Raw genomic sequence first — 21,478 nt, forward strand, 5'->3', positions numbered from 1 at the left:
CAAGGTCAACAGGTGGAAAGGTTCAGGAAAGGAATTTCAGAGAGCAAGACCCAGGCAGTTAAAGTCTGTGTGCCATCAATGGTGGGGCGAAGAGAGGGGTTGATGAAGGTTGGAGTCAAAGGAATAAAGTTTTCAGAGAGTCAATACAGCTAGAAGAGATTGCAGAGACAGTGGGGAAAGTACATGGGAAGATTGAGTTGAGAACGAGGAACAGGGAGCCAACTTTGATTAACGAGGGTAGGAGTGATGAGCAAATGGGACTTAGTACTGGACAGGATACATACAATAGTTCGGAAAAGTTGGAGTTTGTATAAGACAAGAAGCCAAAAAGGAGAGCTGGAGCAGCTGAGTCTGGAGACACTGGCAGGGTGTACAATCATTTCAGTTGCAGAGCAATGTTGCAGAGGTGGAAGTGGTCTTTGTCATAGAGTATGAGAGGCTGATACTCATCTCAATGTGATAACGACCAGATAATCTGTTTTTGTTATGTTGATTGAGGGATAAATATTTGCAAGGACACTGCTGATAACTGCTCTTCTTCAAAATAGTGCCTTGGAATCTTTTATGTCCCTTGAGAGGGCAGATGGGGCCTCGGTTTAATGTCTCATTCAAAAGACAGCACCTGTGACACTGCAGCACTCCCTCAGCACTGCATGGGAGTGCCAACCTAGATTCTAGGTCCTCAACTATTTACAAGCTATATTAATGACTTGGATGAAGGGACCGAGTGTGATGTAGCCAAGTTTGCTGATGATACAAAGATGGGTGGGAAAGCAAATTGTGAGGAGGACACAAAAAATCTGCAAAGGGATATAGACAGACTAAGTGAGTGGGCATAAATTTGGCAGATGGAGTATAATGTGAGATTATCCAAATTGGCAAAAAAATAGAAAAGCAAATTATAATTTAAATGAAGAAAAATTGCAAAGTGCTGCAGTACAGAGAGACCTGGGAGTCCTTGTGCATGAAACACAAAAAGTTAGTATGCAGGTACAGCAAGTGATCAGGAAACAAATGGAATGTTGGCCTCTATTGCAAGGGGGATAGAGTATAAAAGCAGAGAAGTCCTGCAACAACTGTACAAGGTATTGGTGAGGCCACACCTGGAGTACTGCGTATAGTTTTGGTTTCCGTATTTAAGGAAGGGTATACTTGCATTGGAGGCTGTTCAGAAAAGGTTCACTAGGTTGATTCTATGAACAAACCCTCTGAATATAGGCTGAGTGGATTGGGCCTATACACATTGGAGTTCAGAAGAATGAGATGTGATCTTATTGAAACGTATAAGATAATGAGGGAGCTCGACAAGGTGGATGCAGAAAGGATATTTCCACTCATAGGGGAAACTAAAACTGGAGGACATGGTCTGTGAATAAGTGGCCATCCATTTAAAACTAAGAGGAGGAGAAATTTCTTCTCAGGGTTGTAAATCTATGGAATTCTCTGCCCCAGAGAGCTGTGGAGGCTGGGTCATTGAATATATTTCAAGCAGAGACAGACAGATTGCGATAAGGAAGTAAAGGGTTATGGGGTGCGGGCAGGGAAGTAGAGCTGAATCCATGACCATATCAGCCATGATCTTATGGCGGAGCAGGCTCGAGGGGCCAAATGGCCCACTCCTGCTCCTATTTCTTATGTTCTTATTCATGTGCTCAAGTCCCTGGAGTGGGACTTGAACCCACAACCTTCTGACTCAGAGGCGAGTGTGCTGTGGTCTGGAGTCACGTATTGGAAGATTTCCTTCCCTGAAGGACATAGTGAATAGGAGGTGGTATCAGTAGCACCATTACTGATACTAGCTTTTTATGTAATTGAATTTAAATTCCCCAGCTGCTATGGTGGAATTTGAACGCATGTTTCCAGATATTAGTCCAGGCCTCTGGACTACTAGGTGAGTAACATGACCACTAAATTACCATACCCATTTAGGTATGGTGGAGAGTGTATATATTTTGATACACACGATATCGCAATTGTGTGGGACAGGCTGGATGGTCCAGAAAGTACTTTCTTGTGTCATTTCTTGTATGTCCATATACAGTTGGTGTCCCTGATGGGAGGGGGTTCCCAATACTAGGACCATTGAACATAAATCATTGGTTATATGTGAAAAGGAAAAGATTAGTGAAAACAAACATAGGTTCCTTGCAGTCAGATTCAGGTGAATTTATAATGAGAAACAAAGAAATGGCGGACCAGTTAAACAAGTACTTTGGTTCTGTCTTCACGAAGGAAGACACAAATAACCTTCCGGAAATACTAGGGGACCGAGGGTCTAGTGAGAAGGAGGAACAGAAGCAAATCCTTATTAGGCGGGAAATGGTGTTAGGGAAATTGATGGGATTGAAGGCAGATAAATCCCCGTGGCCTGATAGTCTGCATCCCAGAGTACTTAAGGAAGTAGCCCTAGAAATAGTGGATGCATTGGTGATCATTTTCCAACAGTCTATCAACTTTGGATCAGTTCCTATGGACTGGAGGATAGTTAATGTAACACCACGTTTTAAGAAAGGAGGGAGAGAGAAAACAGGTAATTATAGACTGGTTAGCCTGACATCAGTAGTGGGGAAAATGTTGGAATCAATTATTAAAGATGAAATAGCAGCACATTTGGAAAGCAGTGACAGGATCGGCCCAACTCAGCATGGATTTATGAAAGGGAAATCCTGCTTGACAAATCTTCTAGAATTTTTTGAAGATATAACAAGGGAGAACCATTGGATGTGGTGTATTTGGATTTTCAAAAAGCTTTTGACAAGGTCCCACACAAGAGATTGGCATGTAAAATTAAAGCACATGGTATTGGGGGTAGTGTACTGACATGGATAGGGAACTGGTTGGCAGACAGTCGGGAGAAACGGGTCCTTTTCAGAATGGCAGGCAGTGACTAGTGGGGTGCCGCAGGGCTCAGTGCTGGGACCCCAGCTATTTACAATATACATCAATGATTTGGATGAGGGAATTGAATGTAATATCTCCAAGTTTGCAGATGACACTAAGCTGGGTGGCAGTGTGAGCTGTGAGGAGGACACCAAAAGGCTGCAGGGTGACTTGGACAGGTTAGATGAGTGGGCAAACGTGTGGCAGATGCAGTATAATGTGGATAAATGTGAGGTGATCCACTTTGGTGGCAAAAACACAAAGGCAGATTATCATCTGAATGGCAGCAGATTAGGAAAAGGGGAGGTGCCGCGAGACCTGGGTGTCATGGTTCATCAGTCATTGAAAGTTGGCAGGCAGGTTCAGCAGGCAGTGAAGGCGGCAAATGGTATGTTGGCCTTCATAGCTAGGAGATTTGAGTATAGGAGCAGGGAGGTCTTACTGCAGTTGTACAGGGCCTTAGTGAGGCCTCACCTGGAATATTGTGTTCAGTTTTGGTCTCCTAATTTGAGGAAGGACATTCTTGCTATTGAGGGAGTGCAGCGAAGGTTCACCAGACTGATTCCCGGGATGGCAGGACTGACATATGAGGAGAGGCTGGATCGACTGGGCCTGTATTGACTGGAGTTTAAAAGGGTGAGAGGGGATCTCATAGAAACATATACAATTCTGACAGGACTGGACAGGTTAGATGCAGGAAGGATGTTCCCGATGTTGGGGAACTCCAGAACCAGGGGACACAGTCTAAGGATAAGGGCTGAGCCATTTAGGACTGAGATGAGGAGAAACTTCTTCACTCAGAGTTGTTAACCTGTGGAATTCCCTACTGCAGAGAGTTGATGATGCCAGTTCATTGGATATATTCAAGGGGGAGTAAGATAAGGCCCTTATAGCTAAAGGGATCAAGGGGTATGGAGAAAGCAGGAAAGGGGTACTGAGGTGAATGATCAGCCATGATCTTATTGAATGGTGGTGCAGGCTCGAAGGGCCGAATGGACTACTCCTGCACCTATTTTCTATGCTTCTATGTTAGACCACAGTTAGAATATTGTGTCTTATTTTGGGTATTTTACTTTAATAAGAATGTTAAGGTTATGGAGAGGTCACAAAAGAGATTAATTAGGTGATAACATGGATGAAGGTATGAGGACAGACTAAAGAAACTTGGCTTCTTTTTACCAGAACAGAGTAGGTTACGAGGAGTTTGAATAGAAGTGTTCAAAAATTGAGGGATTTTGATACAGTAAAGTTCCTTCAGTGAGTCAGTAACTAGGGGACATAAATTTAAGATCACCACCAAAAGGAGATGGTCAAGAGAATTTTACCTGTAAAAAGAAAAAAAGAGTTAAAACATGGAATGTCCTACCCTGCTCCAAGCAGAATCTGTAACTGCTATTAAAAGGGAAGTGGATAAATATTTGAAAAAGTAAAATGTAAAAAGGTTTGGGGAAAAGTGCAGGAGAATAGGACTAAATGAATAGCTCTTTCAGGAGAACCAGTGAAGATGTGATGGACCAATTGGCCTTTTATGTTGCTATAAAATTCTGTGGAACAGCTTTAAATTGTCTTATCTCTTGGTAAAGTACCTTGAAGACCACATATTTTCCACCATCATTTATTGTCTGATATACTTCCCCAAAGACTCCTTCTCCAATTTTTTTACACTTCCTGAGTTTGGCGAATGGTATGCATTCTTTAAAGGAAACTGGACCATTCTGGTGACATTCACAGTATACCTTCTCTTCATCTGTAAGGAATACTGACTGCAGGATTACAGATGACCAATTTTCCTAAAAGCCAATTAATAAAGGAAATCATTAAATATATAAACTGTTCAAAAATTTCCAGTTTCAAGTCTATATAATCAATTAAATATATGTCTCATGGCTCGGAAATCGAAAACGCACTCAAATTGGAATACGTACTTTACAAGCACCAATAGGAATAGCAAATATCAAGTCACTTAATGGGCAGTACCAAATTCTTGAGAGCGTGTATTCAAACAGCAGAAACCTTAATAAGTAAAATATTATTTAGGTTAACTGGTGGAATTCCCCTACCCCATGTAGATGAGTCCCAAATAATTACTGTATGACATTTTGGAAATATTCACTCAACAATCTTATTATCCAGCATTGCATTGTAAAATCCTGAATGATTTCTACTTTAGCCATTGAACAATTGTGGTACAAGTAAAATTTCTGTGGATAACATTATTTTCATCAATGTGATCAATTTGGTCAGCCTTGCACTCCCCTACCCCCATAAAAACTTCCGGCATGTTTGAATTGTGTTTCAATACTCAATGCAGGCTGGTAAAGCATATAACCATTCATTAGTCAATAATGATAAACAGATCAGATCCAAAAGAGTCCATCTTACTTAATCTACATCCCAGTGCTTTTGCTCCAATGTTTGTATTTAAAAAGGATACACCAATCGTGGATACTTACCGTTCATACTACTTGCCCACAATTTTCTTTGCCTTTAATAAACATTACAGGCTGTTCTTTCTTGAAATGTTAAAATATAAAATTAAGTGGGTATGCAATATTGTGCCCATGCAGGTGATTTATATTTCTTCTGTGAGTGAGCAAAATATTCAATTTCATCTCAACGATATCAAGATGAAAAACATGATAAAAATCAAGTTTGTATGCCAGGATTTTACTTTCCTGCATTTTATAGTCAACATTTGCAAAATTATCTTCATAACTATATATGGTTTTATGCCAATATACCTACCACAAGGGAACTTCTGGACAATATGGATCTTCTTAACCTATTGCTAATTGGAGTTGCAGAGAAATTTGCCATGGAAACCAACTTGTTCTGGGGTGTAACAAAATGGCTTTGATCATTACAATTTCCTTTTCTTAAAAGGTATTTTGATTCTGGAGTGCTTTGGTTGGACATGGTGCAAATAGATTTCAAAGGCGTAACAATAACTGGAGGCAAGAGACACAAAAGTGAAAATTAACATTACATATACTAGTGCTTCATCATTAGGTTTATAAAATGTGATAAGGCACTCAACACTCTACACTTGATCTCAATTTGAATACCAATTCTGGTATAAAATAATGGTTAGCAGAACAGTTTCAGCATCGGAGTTCAATACACTGCAGCCTCACTATAACAAACACGTGCAGCATATAACCAGCTGCAACAAACTCAAGTTATGAGTTGTGATGTGTGCAATGCCACAGGGGATCAAATAGCTAAAAGAAATGCAGCCTTTATTTATGGCAATCTGAATGAAATTCGTTGCATTGAGATAAATGGTATTTCAGAATCAGTTAAATATACAAGAAAAGGATAAAAACTTCAGCTCAACATTTTAGATTACAATGCTGTTTGGAGGCACAACTATCCCACATCCAGTTGAAAGCTTTATTAATATAGAATTCATACTTCACTTGCACTGCATCTTCAAATAACAGTCCATGCTTCCAACAAACAAAGGGAACCCAAAGGAGCAACATATTAATACTCACAACAGCAACATGCAGTAGGCAGGGATGCCAAGGACCCCAAGTGAGGAAGCCACAGGCCACAAGTGCCTTACTTGGCTGTATTACTAGTATTAGATTTAGCTATATTTTTTAAATGCACTCTTACAATTACATAACTTGAATAATTTCCAGCATAACCAAATCCAATCAGTTACCCTTCTTTCTTTTGTGAACTGAATGAGCTGCTTTGAATCTTGACCAGTTACGTGAGCCCAAGGGAGAGGAAAATGAAGAATAATTCACAAATGTTGATTGAGGGAAAAAGCCCTGCAGTTAAAAAGAAACAAAAAAGATCAGTGACCTTATGTACTTGGTGTAGAGACAAAGCAAAATATTAAACCATGTTTGCATCAGCTCACATACTGCAATTCAATTGAACATACATTTTAATAGAGAAACCATATTCATTTGTATTTCCATATATTATACAAGGTACATTTAATGGTGCCACTCAATCCTCCCTCATTTCCCAGATGTCATGCTTTAAAACCACTTGTTATCAGTGGCATCCAAATTCTGTAACATCCTTCCACCCTCCCCCATAACATCATGAAGGGAGAGGGAGACAGAGAAGGAGAGGGAGGACACAGACAAGAAACACACATAGCATCTTACAAATGCAAACTGTCTTCATTATGATTATATTTTACCAATGCATAATAGTGCTGCAATTTCCAATCACAGACCGAGACACCCAATTTCAACCATCAAAGCTTGTAATTAAAAAGGTGCCTCCACGTCTTCAGAATTCAGATTGGTTAAATGCAATGACCATCAGCAGTTAGGTGCCATGGTAAACAACAAAATATCCTCACAGTTCTGCCTGTTAGTAACTTTTAACAGCTGACAGAAAGGACAAACATCTTCCAGAGTATTTGGGAAGATAGGGGAAGAACAAAGTATTCCCACATCAAAATATTTCGAACAGTTGTTCCTTTTTCTGAGATATAAACCAATTTTTTTTAATTACTTTTAGAACCTCAGGAGTAGCAACAAGAATTGTGATGTATACCCATCCATGTGCTTACATAGGATCAGCTCATTAATGGATGTCTTGCACAAGGACACATGACCACAAGAAATAGGAGCAGGAGTAGGCCATTTGACCCCTTGAGCCTGCTCCGCCATTTAAAAAGATCATGGCTGATCTGATCACGGACTTAGTTCCACTTCCCTGCCTGCTCCCCATAACCATTTATTCCCTTAATGCTCAAAAAGCTGTCTTTCTTCGCCTTAAATATACTCAATGACCCAGCCTCTGGGGCAGAGAATTCTACAGATTTACACCCGAGAGAGAAGAAATTCCTCCTCATCTCAGTTTTAAATGGGCGACCCCTTATTCTTTGACTATGCCCCTAGTTTTAGTTTCCCCTATGAGTAGAAATATCCTCTGCATCCAACTTGTCAAGCCCTCTCATTATCTTATATGCTTCGATAAGATCACCTCTCATTCTTCTGAACTCCAATGAGTATAGGCCCAATCTACTCAACCTATCTTCGACAGATCAAATCTCTTCCAACATAACTGGTTGCTAACTTTAAAGACTGCCATCTTTAAAAAAAGGGGACAAGTCTGACTGCGGCAACTAGAGGAATCGCCCTATCAGCCACTGAGAAAGTCGTCACTAGAGTCCTCCTTAACTATCTTCTTCCCGTGGCCGAGGAGCTCCTCCCGGAGTCACAGTGCGGATTTCGGGGGTACAATGGACATGCTTTTTGCAGCGTGACGGCTACAGAAAAAATGCAGGGAACAGCACCAGCCCTTATACATGGCCTTCTTCGACCTTACAAAGGCCTTTGACACTGTCATCCGCGAGCGTCTATGGAGCGTCCTCCTCCGTTTCGGATGCCCCAAAAGTTCGTCACCATACTCCGCCTGCTCCACGACGACATGCAAGCCGTGATCCTTACCAACAGATCCATCACAGACCTAATCCACGTCCGGACCGGGGTCAAACAAGGCTGCATCATTGCCCCAACCCTCTTCTCACTCTTCCTCGCTGCCATGCTCCACCTCAGTCAACAAGCTCCCCGCTGGAGTGAAACTAAACTACAGAACCAGTGGGAACCTGTTCAACCTGCGCCGTCTCCAGGCCAGATCCAAGACCACCCCAACCTCTGTCGTCGAGCTACAGTACGCGGACAACGCCCGTGTCTGCACACACACAGAGGCTGCACTCCAGGACATAGTCAACGTATTTACTGAGGCGTACGAAAGCATGGGCCTTACGCTAAACATCCGTGAGACAAAGGTCCTCCACCAGCCTGTCCTCACCGCACAGCACTGCCCACCCCACTCATCAAGATCCACGGCGTGGCCCTGGACACCGTGGACCACTTCCCATATCTCGGGAGCCTCCTATCAACAAGAGCAAGCATCGACGACAAGATCCAACACCGCCTCCAGTGCGCCAGTGCTGCTTTCGGTCACCTGAGGAAAAGTGTTTGAAGACCAGGCCCTCAAAACTGCCATCAAGTTCATGGTCTACAGGGCTGTAGTAATAACTGTCCTCCTGTATGGCTCAGAGACATGGACCATGTACAGTAGACACCTCAAGTTGCTGGAGAAATATCACCAACGATGTCTCCGCAAGAGCCTACAAATCCCCTGGGAGGACAGGCGCACCAATATCACGTCCTCATTCAGGCTAACATTCCCAGCATTGAAGCACTGACCACACTCGATCAGCTCCGCTGGGCAGGCCACAGTCTGCATGCCAGACACGAGACTCCCAAAGCAAGTGCTCTACTCGGAGCTCGTTCATGGCAAATTAGCCAAAGGTGGGCAGCGGAAATGCTGCAAGGTCACACTCAAATCCTCCTTGATAAAGTGCAACATCCCCACTGACACCTGGGAGTCCCTGGCCCAAGACCGCCCTAAGTGGAGGAAGTGCATCAGAGGACGCTGAGCACCTCAAGTCTGAATGCCGAGAGCATGCAGAAACCAGCCAGCGGAAAGAGCGTGCAGCAATCCAGTCCCACCCACCCCTTCCCTCAACGACTATCTGTCCCACCTGTGACAGAGTCTGTGGCTCTCGTATTGGACTGTTCAACCACCAAAGAACTCACTTCAGGAGTGGAAGCAAGTCTTCCTCGATTCCGAGAGACTGTCTATGATGATAATGAACTCTTCACAAATCGAAATACCCTGTAATCAAGACCACTAATTTTCCATTTTCATGGAAAATAGATGCAATAATGGAATTTAATCTCCAAACCACCAGTAAAAATCTTGAAATCCCATAAAGAATCAACAGAAGTTGGACATATTCAGTCACTAAATAATCGGCCTTGAATAGAGCAGATGATATAGCATTTATATCATGCTCTTCATCTCCTCAGGACCTCCTAAAGCAGTTCATAGCCAATGAAGAACTTTCAAAATATAGTCACTGTTGTAATGTAGGGAAATGCAGCATCCAATTTGCACACAGCAAAGTCCCACAAACAGCACAGAGATAAAAGACCACATAATCGGTTTTAGTGATGTTGATTAAGGTATGTATTTTGACCGGAATATCTCGAGATATCTTTGAATAGAACCATCGGAATGTTTTTTTACATCCACCCAGGGGGAGCACAAGGGTTAATGTAACAGCACACAATCTGCTGCAACAAACTCAGTTATGACTCTCCACAATCTGCTGCACTGAACATTTCCCATTGAATAGCTACTCTACTCTACTCTACTCTACTCTACTCTACTCTACTCTACTCTACTCTACTCTACTCTACTCTACTCTACTCTACTCTACTCTACTCTACTCTACTCTACTCTAGATTTGCTATTCAGTCCGTAGATTATTTTGATCTAGTTCATTCACCCTCTCCTCATCAGACAAAGAAGTCTAGATTTGTTCCTAATTCAGTGCTAAATTAGCAGATCTTCAACAGGTGAGTGTTTTCTACTGTATGATACCATACTTTGGAGCGGTGCTGCATTAAAAGCGGAAACTTTTCAAATTCAATGTCCTGTTTAATTGGACATTCACAGTACTGTTGATCCATCACCTTTATTGTAGCAATGTCAAAATTAAGTTACTGCTGTACAAGCTCTTCACGTTTCAAAATACTTCGATAACAATATCCACATTAATGATACTTTACTAAATTTATTTTATAGCATTTGGCCCACCATCAACATGCCTGTGGTACCATTTATAAAATGAACACAATAAAAACATACCAGATAACATTTATCCAACAATATGCTATTAGAGTCACTTTTGTATTACAGTCTATCCCTGATAATTCAAAATCGTTATTTGCCCCCAAAAGCTAAAATTATCCACAAATTTGAATTAAGCAATTCCATCAACATGGCACAGTAGTACTTTTAAGTGCAGTTCAAGTTGAAGAAAAGACCTTGCATATTATGTAGCACTTTTCATGATCTCAAGACATTCCAAAATACAAAGCTCTTTGAAGAGGAGAATGTGGTAGCTACTGCCAGTCTTACTATTGCATATGGTATGTTAGCCTGTTAGCCCTTATTGCAAATGGATTAGCGTGCAAGAGTAAGGTGGTATTGCTAGGTATATAGGGCTTTGGCAAGACCACATCAAATATCTTGAGAGACATGCCTCCGGAGGGGTTAGTCGATCGCTCCCCAACCTGCCTTCGCGACAAAAGGACTGAGCCAAGCTAACACAAACTAATTGTTAATATGAATAAAATGTGCAATTTCTACCTCAGTCACTTGTGATTTTGGATGCCCACATAAATCCACTGTGGACCTTTCTGCACTTTTCGTAGCTGGTGAAAAAGGATCCATGGTTTTTTGAACTACTGATCCAGTGCAGCTGCTCTGTTTGCTCAACACATTGGAGGTAAAGCCACTGATGTGGTTCTTTTGTCCAGATGGGAAATCTCTTTTCAGGAGGCAGCCATTTTTGTTTGAAATAGTTTTTCTGTTTTGTTGGCTGATTATAGGTTTGAAGGAGTCTGACTCAGCTGTAGACCCTTTATCAGACCTTTTACCTTGAACATTTGAACCCATACTTAATTGTATCTCTTGGGAATTCAAATGCATTGCAGACCGAGATGACTTCAGATTCATGTCATCTGTATACTTGCGCTCTTTATCTCGCGGTTTGAAACTGCATTTATGTTCATCACCCAGATTCCTTTTTACTGGATTTCTCATCTCACCTTTCTTCTCTGGTAAATGCCACTCTAGTTCAAGAGGACTGAGCAACACGGCAGGCTGAAGAGCCATCCCATTAAAAGATTTCTCCGTACTTTTTTGGGGTGCTAATTTTTCACTTGGACGATTAATAAATTGTTGCTTTTTTCCAGTAGCACATCGTGATGAACTCACCTGGGAAGAGTCATCTTCAGCAGAGGACAGTGATTTACTTTTGTGAAAGTGCTTATGTACTGAAAAGTAATCTAGTTGTACTACAGGCTGAAAGTCCAATTTGTAAGCTCTCTTTTTACTTTCACAGTTTTCCTGTTTAGTTAACAAATCAAGATTTAAGGTACAGTTTGCTGAAGGCTTTCTGACAAATCTTTTTGTATCATCTGTTTCATTAATTAAATCAGCCTCAGGAGAGCTTTCAGATACTTCAGTGACATCAGAAAACAACTCTTTGCTCTGATTGAAGGTACTATGCAAGGTATGATACAAATCATCCCTCGGAGTTTGAAATGAATGAGAAGTTACAAGATCTACATGTTCAAGATTTTGTACCGAAGACACAAAGGCCACAGGTTGATGCTCTGTTTCAAAACCACAAATTCCATCTAACTTCTTTTGAGACAATCCAACAAACTCCAAATGATTTGAAAATTCTGTAGAGACAAGCTCCTTGTCTGAAGTGTTGCTCCTCTGGGAGCAACAGATTTCCACTGCACTGGGGTTGCCAATTCTTTCCACAAAATAAGGCTCAACACTGGTCTTCCACACACAATCCTCCTCATTTTCACTATTAAATGAAATGATACATCTTGATGGTTCCTTAATTTTTAATTTCCTGGTACAAGAAGGTGTGCTAGTCTGCAGTGGGGATCTACCCAGTTTCTTTGTAAAACTGGGATTAAGATTAGAGTTTGCAGCTTTGATGGCATTTCTGCATGTCCCCTTCGGTTTATCAAAACATATAGATGATTCTGAAGATTCTGTTAATGATCCAAGCAATACCTGAGGGGGTAGGGGAAAGGACACATTTAGAAAATTGCAAATTTATGTACATGTACCAAATATCTAGCTAACTACACATGAACAGAAGCTCAAATTATATTCATCATTACCCAGATAAATCTATATACATTTCTGCATTAGTCTTGCCTAGAAATGCAAAATTATTATAATTTTGGCACAAAAATTTTATTTAACACATAAAAGCTTGCTCTCAATATAATGTTAAAGCAAATCATCAAATGTAAATCAACTTATACTTTTTCTCACATTTTAAATCTAAAGGTGAATTAAAATAGGAATGCAGATCAAAAGGTGAGTTGGACTAGGTTTCTATTTCATGAATCAAATATATGTGTTCTACATAATAATTTGCATGAATTCAGTAGTGACCTAAAATGTATTTCCCTTTATGCGATAGAGTTTCTACATTTGTAGGTTATTTATAATTTATAATTGCAACAAGCAACTACTGGAACACTTTTTCTTGCTTTATATCACATGACACCACTAACCACCAAATGTATCAACATGTGAAATGTTAATATCAAACCACAAGCACGAGAAATGTGTCCAACACACAACTTCTCCACATAGGACTGTCTTCAGGAGTTACACTTCCCAAAGGTTGAACTCTTCTTTCTCTGACACAAAACAAACTCCATCAGGATTTCCATGTGTTTTGTATAATTTTACCCTGCAAGTGCCACAAAAAAGAAATGTGGAGGAGGGGCAGCAAGTAGTGCAAATGGGAGCAGGAAGTTGCAAAGGAACATAGACAGTTTTGCCCACTCAGTTAATCTATGATAGATGGAGTTTAATCTGGGCAAGTGCAAGGTCATCCACTTTGGATGCAAGAAAGATAAATCAGAATACTTTCTAAATGTTGAGAAACTAGGAACTGTAGAGGAGCGAAGAGATTGGGGTATCCACGTACATAAACCATTTAAAACTAGTAGACAGGTACAAAAAGGCCAATGGATGTTGGCCTTTATCTCAAGGGAACTGGAATACAAAGGGAAGGAAGTTATGCTTCAGTTGTGGTCAGACCCCACAGATTCACCAGAATGATGCCGGGGCTTAGAGGGTTAAACTATGAGGACAGGTTGCATAAACCTGGCTTGTATTCCCTTGGTTATAGAAGATACAAGGATTTTCCGATGTTTAAAGAATTTGATAGGATAGATACAAACTATTACCTCTAGTGGGGAAATCAAGAACAAGGAGAAATTTGCAGAGTTTGCACCTCCTATTGGCAAACGATTTCTTCCCAGGAGGCTACTCCACGAAATGTCTCAGGAGTTAGCGGAGGTGCAAACCGGCAGTGTCCCGCTCCTGCCGGTAGCACCCCAGGCCATCACGCCAGCAATAATGATGTCATCGGTGTGCACAGCGACTCGTTTTCACCCCCGAGCGGAAATTGGGTAGCGCCCCGTGAGGTGCCGCAGACAATGTTCGTGGCGCCACACGGGTCGTGGATTGGGCCACACACCTCTCATGGGGCAACACGTGAAGAGGAAGTGCTTGCCGCCATTTTAACAGCCTTTCGTTTAACGATTTTGTGCGTTCTGTGCACAAATGTGCATAATGGTGCAGCCCAGCACTCCACTTGTGCTGGACTGCGATCACGGCACCCCGCTGGCATAGTGGTTGCCCCTCGCACCACTGTGGAATTTGCAGCGTGCCCTCCCTCTTAATAGAAGGAGAAGGCCCTGTGCTCGTGCCAGCACTACGCCACACTCTGTGTAGCCCTGGAAAATTTGCACACTTCCCACCCACCGTGAGTAAATGGAATGCCCAACATTGCGCCCCATTTCCTCCCGGGGACAGTAACCCAAATTTCACGGCCGGGGCGGGACTTCATCTTTCAATAAACTAACACCCATGCACTCCACCATCAGGTCACTTCTTCACCTTCTCGGCTCTATATATCAAGTCTCTTTTCACATTGTAAGCCTTCATCCTTGGTAGCATCCATCAATCTATGCTGCACTTTTTCCATTCCTCTAATATCCTTCCTATAATAATAGGTGCCCAAAACTGTGCGACACAGTACTCCAACTGCAGCCTAATTAAGATCTTGTTCAAGTTGACATTATGATTTAATTGTTGATTTCTGCCCCATCGATGGAGCGGTGATTATTGCGATGTTGCACTTTTTTTGAGCGATTCAGTCGGCACGTTGTTTCGGGCAACAGCAGTGGGTCGGGAGCGGGGCGGATGGTGTAATCAGTGCCACGCTGAGCATGTCATTGCAACTCAGCAGGGCATGTTGCGCTAACGTGTAGCAACGTCCCTCCTCTTCAGTTAAAGGGCAGGGCAGGGCTGCGGCAAGCTCTGCAGCCACTGTAGTGGCGCCCACTGAGCAACAAGGAAGGGCACCTAAGAGGGGGTGCTGGGCTGCCTGCCAGGCCATACCCGTGGTCGCCATCGTCAGGCCGACGTCAGAGTCGGCCAAAAATTAAAATAAAATGGCGGCCGTGGCAGAGTGCCCTCCCCTTTAAGGGCAGACACGCCGCCCAACCACTGGCAGCTTCCCGCCAGGGCAAGCTGTTGGGAGCACTCACTGGCGACCGCTCCGCTCCCACGTGCCAATTTCTCTCGCAAGGCAGAAAGTGGTCACCACCAGGCAGTAAGGGGTCGGTGCGTGGCCGATGGGGCGGAAATATGGGCGGGGCAGTAACCTTCTCCACCAGAAAAATGGAGGGGACAATGTCCCAATTGTCGGTCACTCTGCCCCGACTGAACAGTAACTCTTTTCCGCCCCATACGGCTCTTTTTTTTTAAAAAAGGAGGGGCAATTTCGGCCCCAAGGTGTATTTCCATTCCCTATTCTTACTTCGAATGTACGTTACTGCACATTTTTCTGTATTGATTGAATTTGCCATCTAACTGCTCATCCCAATAGCCTATGTCCAAATGTAATTTTTTTTTTTTTACAAGCATCACAATCTGCTCCAATCAGCAAATTTTGATATTGTTCCCTCAATTGCCAAGTCCAGATCATTTACATACATAGTAAATAATAGTAGCCCCAATAAAAACCTCACTCACATCTTTCCAGTCTAAGAAACATTTTTTTACACTTATCCTTTTGCTTTGTGCCCTCCAAGTGTATCTCTATACATATGGCTACATTTCCCTTGTGTGTCACCTTATCAAAACATTGGATCCTGTGGATCAGAATAACATTCTTAGATCACCGATGCCTCAACATGCAGCAGTCCCAAAAGAATATTCTTTTCTTCCATATAAATATGTTGTACCTCCATCCATATGTATTCAGAAAATTGCACGCATGCGAAGTCGCCAACCATCTGTTATTTCAGCAGATGTCACCTTTCGCAGGCCAGTGTAAGCTGGGAGGGCAGCAGGGGGAAGTAATCGTTTTTATTTGTACTCGGATTTTTCTCCATCTTCTTCTGCCCTTCCTCCCCTTTTACCGATACAGGCCCAGAAGCTAACTTTACCTTGAAACAAATCTGGTATAAATAACTAGTCACTGTTTCTAGGATAACCTTGGGGTCTTGAATGCAAAATACATTTGTCTCACAAATTTAAAATGGAGGGGTGGGAGGAGAAGGAAGATGGGCAGTGGAGTATGTGTAAGCAATTTTGACTTCTATCTGACTAACTACAAGCAATTTCTCTCTGGCTCTTAATTGTCAAGACTGCAGCTGATGGATGAACACACACACACACACACACACACACACACACACTCAATCCTTGTTCCATGCAGAGTTAGTTGATTTTAGAACCATCTCAGCTGGGCAACCGTTGGGGGCATACAATTGACCTCAATGTCTTTGGACTAGAACAGAGAAATTAAAAATAAGTAGGGTTCTGCCTCCTGAATACTATCCAGTGATCAGTGCAGGAAAGTAGGTGGGACAAAAAAAAGTAGTTCTGCACGAAACAACTTCCTTCAATTTTCTCTCCTAACCATCTGAAGGTACTGCCTCTTGCTGAAGTACTGTTTCACAAGCACAAACAAACAGTTCTCCAGTAACCACTGGCCACAGCATTCTAATGACTATTCTTCACGTGCAAATCCAGACCGGGAGTGTACACAGGCAAAATTAATTTGTTCTCAGCTGACATCCCTATAACAGCACATTCCAGCACGAGTCCCTGGATGGAGTCCAAGAGCACTGAAGCCAAATATGGCATACCAGGTTATATCACATTTGCAATCAGCTAACTCAACAGAGACCAAGAATGGAAGCTGGAATTGTTTGCTATGCATAGCTCAGAATTACACCAATTGGCGGCTTTAAATACAAGGCAATTGGGACAGTGCAGGAAGTTGAAGTCAGCTGCAATGTGACAACATTGGCCTCGAAGAGAACTGCCCACAAAGTCTAGCGATCTCTGTGGCATTTATTTCAACAGACAGTCGGGATAAATGGTTCATTCTCGGTTTGGCAATCAGCAACTAGTGGGGTGCCGCAGGGATCAGTGCTGGGACCCCAACTATTTACAATCTATATTAACGACTTGGAGGAAGGGAACCGAGTATAACGTAGCAAAGTTTGCTGACGATACAAATATGGGAGGAAAAGCAATGTGTGAGGACACAAAAATTCTGCAAAAGACATAGACAGGCTAAGTGAGTGGGCAAAAATTTGGCAGATGGAGTATAATGTTGGAAAGTGCGAGGTCATGCACTTTGGCAGAAAAATATCAAAGAACAAGTTATTATTTAAATGGAGAAAGATTGCAAAGTGCTGCAGTACAGCGGGACATGGGCGTACTTGTACATGAAACATAAAAGGTTAGTATGCAGGTACAGCAAGGTGATCAGGAAGGCCAATGGAATCTTGGCCTTTATTGCAAAGGGGATGGAGTATAAAAGCAGGGAAGTCTGGCTACAGTTATACAGGGTATTGGTGAGGCCACACCTGGAATACTGCGTGCAGTTTTGGTTTCCATATTTACAAGGCAGTTCAGAGAAGGTTCACTAGGTTGATTCTGGAGATGAGGGGGTTAGCTTATGAGGAAAGGTTGAGTAGGTTGGAATTAAGAATGAATGAGAGGTAATCTTATCGAAACGTATAAGATTGAGAGCGCTTGACAAGGTGGATGCAGAGAGGATGTTTCCATTGATAGGGGAGACTAGAACTAGGAGGGCATAATCTTAGAATAAGGGGCTGCCCATTTAAAACTGAGATGGAGAAATTTCTTCTCTGAGGGTTGTAAATCTGTGGAATTCGCTGCCTCAGAGAGCTGTGGAAGTTGGGACATTGAATACATTTAAGACGTGTGGGACAGAAGGGGGCGGCGTCCAGGGCAGCCGTGTGCATGTATAGTAAGTCAGGGGCGGAGTCCAGGGCGCACATGTGCAGAAGGACACACAAATAACTGTTGCAAATAATTACTCCGTTATGATCTGGAATGCACGGTGTTAAAGGATGGTGGAGCAGATTCAATTGTGGCGGAGAAAGGGTGGGGGTTTGGGACTAGCTGAAGTGCTCTTGGAGAGCCGGCACGAGCTCAACGCACCGAATGGTCTCCTATTATGCAGTAATGATTCTATTATAAATTTTACAAAAATTTTACACATTATGGTAGAAGCTGAAATATCATACAAACTTCAAATTCATTTTTCAGGGCCAGAACGATTGTTCAGCAGTCAGTATGTTGTTAAAATCCCAGTTACACCTCTTTCAATAAGGCTCAAAGTGTTAGGGGTCTAATAGCAATATTCCATCGTAAAAAGGGAAGTTTTCATCCTTGTGATTTCAACTGATTGCCAGCTCTGGGGAGTTCCACAGCGCAACCTGTGGTGGAGCAGGGAATGGCACACCGCAACTTCAGGATTTCTGCATTTATCTGCACATACGCTAATTCTTAAAGTTCCGGTCAGTTTCAGAGGGATAATGACGGCGACGCTGACAGTTTTGCCGTATTTACCACTGCAAAAGCTGGGCCAAAATTTTCTTGCCTATATTAGTGGTTACAGATTTTCACAGCAGTTTGCAGTAGTAACATAGCTAATCAGTTGGTAAACTGCAACAGAAAATGTTTTTGTTCCTTAAATAAGTAACATTCTTTTGCAGCAACTGAGATGCAGTCTTCTTCAATACAATAATTCAGATTTTGATTTTTGTAAACAAAGCGAAAGTCAAAGAAATACAACCTTACCTTGTTTTTCATTTGAAGCTGGGTACTTTCAACTTGATTTGACACAATTTTACAATTCCTCAGTTTCCGTCGGAAAGTGACATATTTTAGTTTTGGAGCTGCTGTTGGAATTTGTTCTGTGCTGCTCCTGTGTGTTTGTTTTCATTTTCGCACTCCCCAAAAGAGGAGAGGAGAGAAGGAAAGAAAAAAGGTTTTAATGCAGTTACCAAAATATTTTGTTTGCAACTGGTCTTGTTAATCTGAAGACTCACTTTTACCTTTAAAAAACAAAACCATTGTTAAAACCTACTTTCAGAATAGTTGCTACAAAATCCAGTCTGAAGTTTTGTCTAACGACATCTGAAGCCACTTGTTGAAATATAGAATAGTACAGCACAGAGGGAGGCCATTCGGCCCATCAAGTCTGCACCAGCTCTCTTGGAAGAGCAATCCAGTTAATCCCATTCCCCTGCTCTTTCCCCATATCCCTGCATTTTTTTCTCCTTCAAGTATTTCTCCAATTCCTTTTTGAAGGCTACTATTGAATTGGTTTCCACTGCCCTATCAGGCAGTGCATTCCAAAACCTAACCACTCATTGCAAAAACATTTTTCCTCATGTCACCTCTGGTTCTTTTGCCAATCATCTTAAATCACTTAAGGAATCATTTAAAGCCATAATATCTGCATTATTTACTTCCCAACACAAGTACTTAAAAATAGCAAAATAAATTTTTTTTAATAATATTTTGTGTGAATTCATGGACAATAGCTGTCCAAAATAGTTATTCAGCGTAGATTTAGAAAACAGCAATGCTCCCATAAATTCCTTCTCTTGAAGTGTCAAAGATAAAGTTATTTAAGAAGTTTTGTTAAAATCAGAAACAAAAATATTCCATTATTTCTCCACCCCCAGTCCTCTTGCAAAGTTTTCTCCCCCACTCTGAATGGTGGTGGGGGGGGGGGGGGGGGGGGGGGGACATTGCACATTAGTCCCTGCTCACCAATACCAGAATGGAGAATATACTTGAAAAATGTGCGTGCAATTTATCAAATGTTCATGTTACTTGGACTTTGAAAAACACCCGGCTGTACAATAAAAGATTTTGTCCTTCTAAACTTGGCTATGACTGCAGAGGTACTGAGCTGAACAACATTGTTCTGCCACTGATTTGACTTTGTGGAAGCAACCTGAAAGGATTAATTAAGACTCACATATATTAATGTGTATTGATATTAGATTTTAAATGTTTTGCATTGATTCCAATATGCTCAATAAGCCTGGGGGCAGCACTTGTGTTAGATTGAAAAAAATATTTGGAGACTAGCATTGAAGGTTTTAGCTTCAAGTAACCTCCTGAACAGCTCACATTCTAATGATGCACCAGTAGTTATCAAAAGATTCTTTAGACTGGAAATGTTTTCATCAAGTAGAGTCTACCTTTATCTCATCTCTAATTTCTAGTTGCTCAAAACTCAACTAAAATCAGTCTCAATTCCACAGGACTCTTTTGTGATAGCAAGCCACAACAGATTTTATAGAACTGAAAGCTTACCTGGGAATTTTGCAAATAGTGTGAATGCACCACCACCCCACCAGCTGCAATATTGAAAAACACAGGGTAGATTTATCCCTTTGATGGTCCTGGCATGGAATCCTGTCCCCCAGAGGCACACATCAGGAAATTGTGAACCCCAAATCTCTCATTTTTATCCATTAGTTTAAATAGATGGAAAAGTCACAGGCTGGGGATGCTCAATTTCTCAAAATGTGCTCCGTGAGCACAATACCACACACGATGCACCAAAGCAGGAAATGTCCCCTCACATTTACATGCTGGCATACTCTTTTTAATGACCCTGTAGTGCAAGAGCCAATCTTTGAAGAAATATTCTATGTGCTAAACATTTCTTTTATCAGAAACTGTGCAACATAAATAATGCACTTCCAAGCAAATTTATATTATATACCTCGTAACAGGAGCAAAATAATTTTCTTTGCTTTCCACAAATATGCTGTCTTCTTGACTTTCATCTTCTGTAGAAATAGGGCTACAGTTTCTTTTGAGGGGATAAGAATGTTTTCTCCTTCGACTTTTGCTATTGGTCTGCTTTCCAACAGTTTTCTTTGTTGCCACCTTAGCATTTGAAACACTTATCGATACTTTCCGTCGCCTGAAATGATTCAAAATTTAAGATTTCACAAGATACATTGTAAAGAAAAAGTGAAAAATTCTAGAGCGCTTTAGATAACATGCAGGTAAACAAAAAATCAAAGGTGACATAACAGCCAAGTAAAATAAGTATCAGCACTTCATAGATCCAAAACATTCCTTTGTCTCAGTCTCCAAATTCACACAAATAATTCCACACAGCTTAAAAATACTAGATCAAAATGTTTAACATGAAACTTCAGCATCTTTTACAATATTTCACTGAACATGCCTGTGGATGCTGAATAGTTCAGTATATTCAAGGCTGAGGTGGATACATTTTTGGACTCTAGGGCAATCAAGGGATGTGGAGAAGATCGGGCGGGAAAGTGGAGTTGAGATTGAAGATCAGCCATGATCTTATTGAATGGCGGAGCAGGTTCGAGGGGCCATAGGTCGTACTCTTGCTTCTATTTCTGATGTTCTAATGCATACAGTAAAACTGACAAATAAAACGTGCCTAAAATGAAATGAAAGATGGCACTCAGAAAACAGCTCCACACGTGGGTAATAAATATCATATTCTGAACATAAGCAATGTAATATAATATTCTGAACAAGAAGTCCCATCAAAATTGAGGGTACGGTAGCATTGCGGTTATGTTAC

At 41.6% G+C, this 21,478-nt stretch overlaps 1 protein-coding gene across 2 annotated transcripts in view; it reads right to left on the bottom strand.

The window, feature by feature from the left end:
- The window catches only part of haspin (histone H3 associated protein kinase), a 76,486-nt gene that overhangs the window by 41,448 nt on the left and 13,560 nt on the right, over positions 1 to 21,478 (bottom strand). For both annotated transcript variants that reach the window (XM_070870799.1, XM_070870803.1), the window contains exons 2-7: positions 20,630 to 20,833; positions 18,682 to 18,808; positions 11,086 to 12,537; positions 6,551 to 6,662; positions 5,626 to 5,828; positions 4,467 to 4,670 (exon numbers count right to left, since the gene is read on the bottom strand). In XM_070870799.1, the coding sequence (XP_070726900.1) occupies positions 4,467 to 4,670; positions 5,626 to 5,828; positions 6,551 to 6,662; positions 11,086 to 12,537; positions 18,682 to 18,808; positions 20,630 to 20,833 (2,302 nt within the window). The remainder of the gene's footprint in view (positions 1 to 4,466; positions 4,671 to 5,625; positions 5,829 to 6,550; positions 6,663 to 11,085; positions 12,538 to 18,681; positions 18,809 to 20,629; positions 20,834 to 21,478) is intronic.

Source organism: Pristiophorus japonicus, chromosome 2 (assembly GCF_044704955.1).
Source record: "Pristiophorus japonicus isolate sPriJap1 chromosome 2, sPriJap1.hap1, whole genome shotgun sequence".
NCBI lineage: Eukaryota > Metazoa > Chordata > Chondrichthyes > Pristiophoridae > Pristiophorus > Pristiophorus japonicus.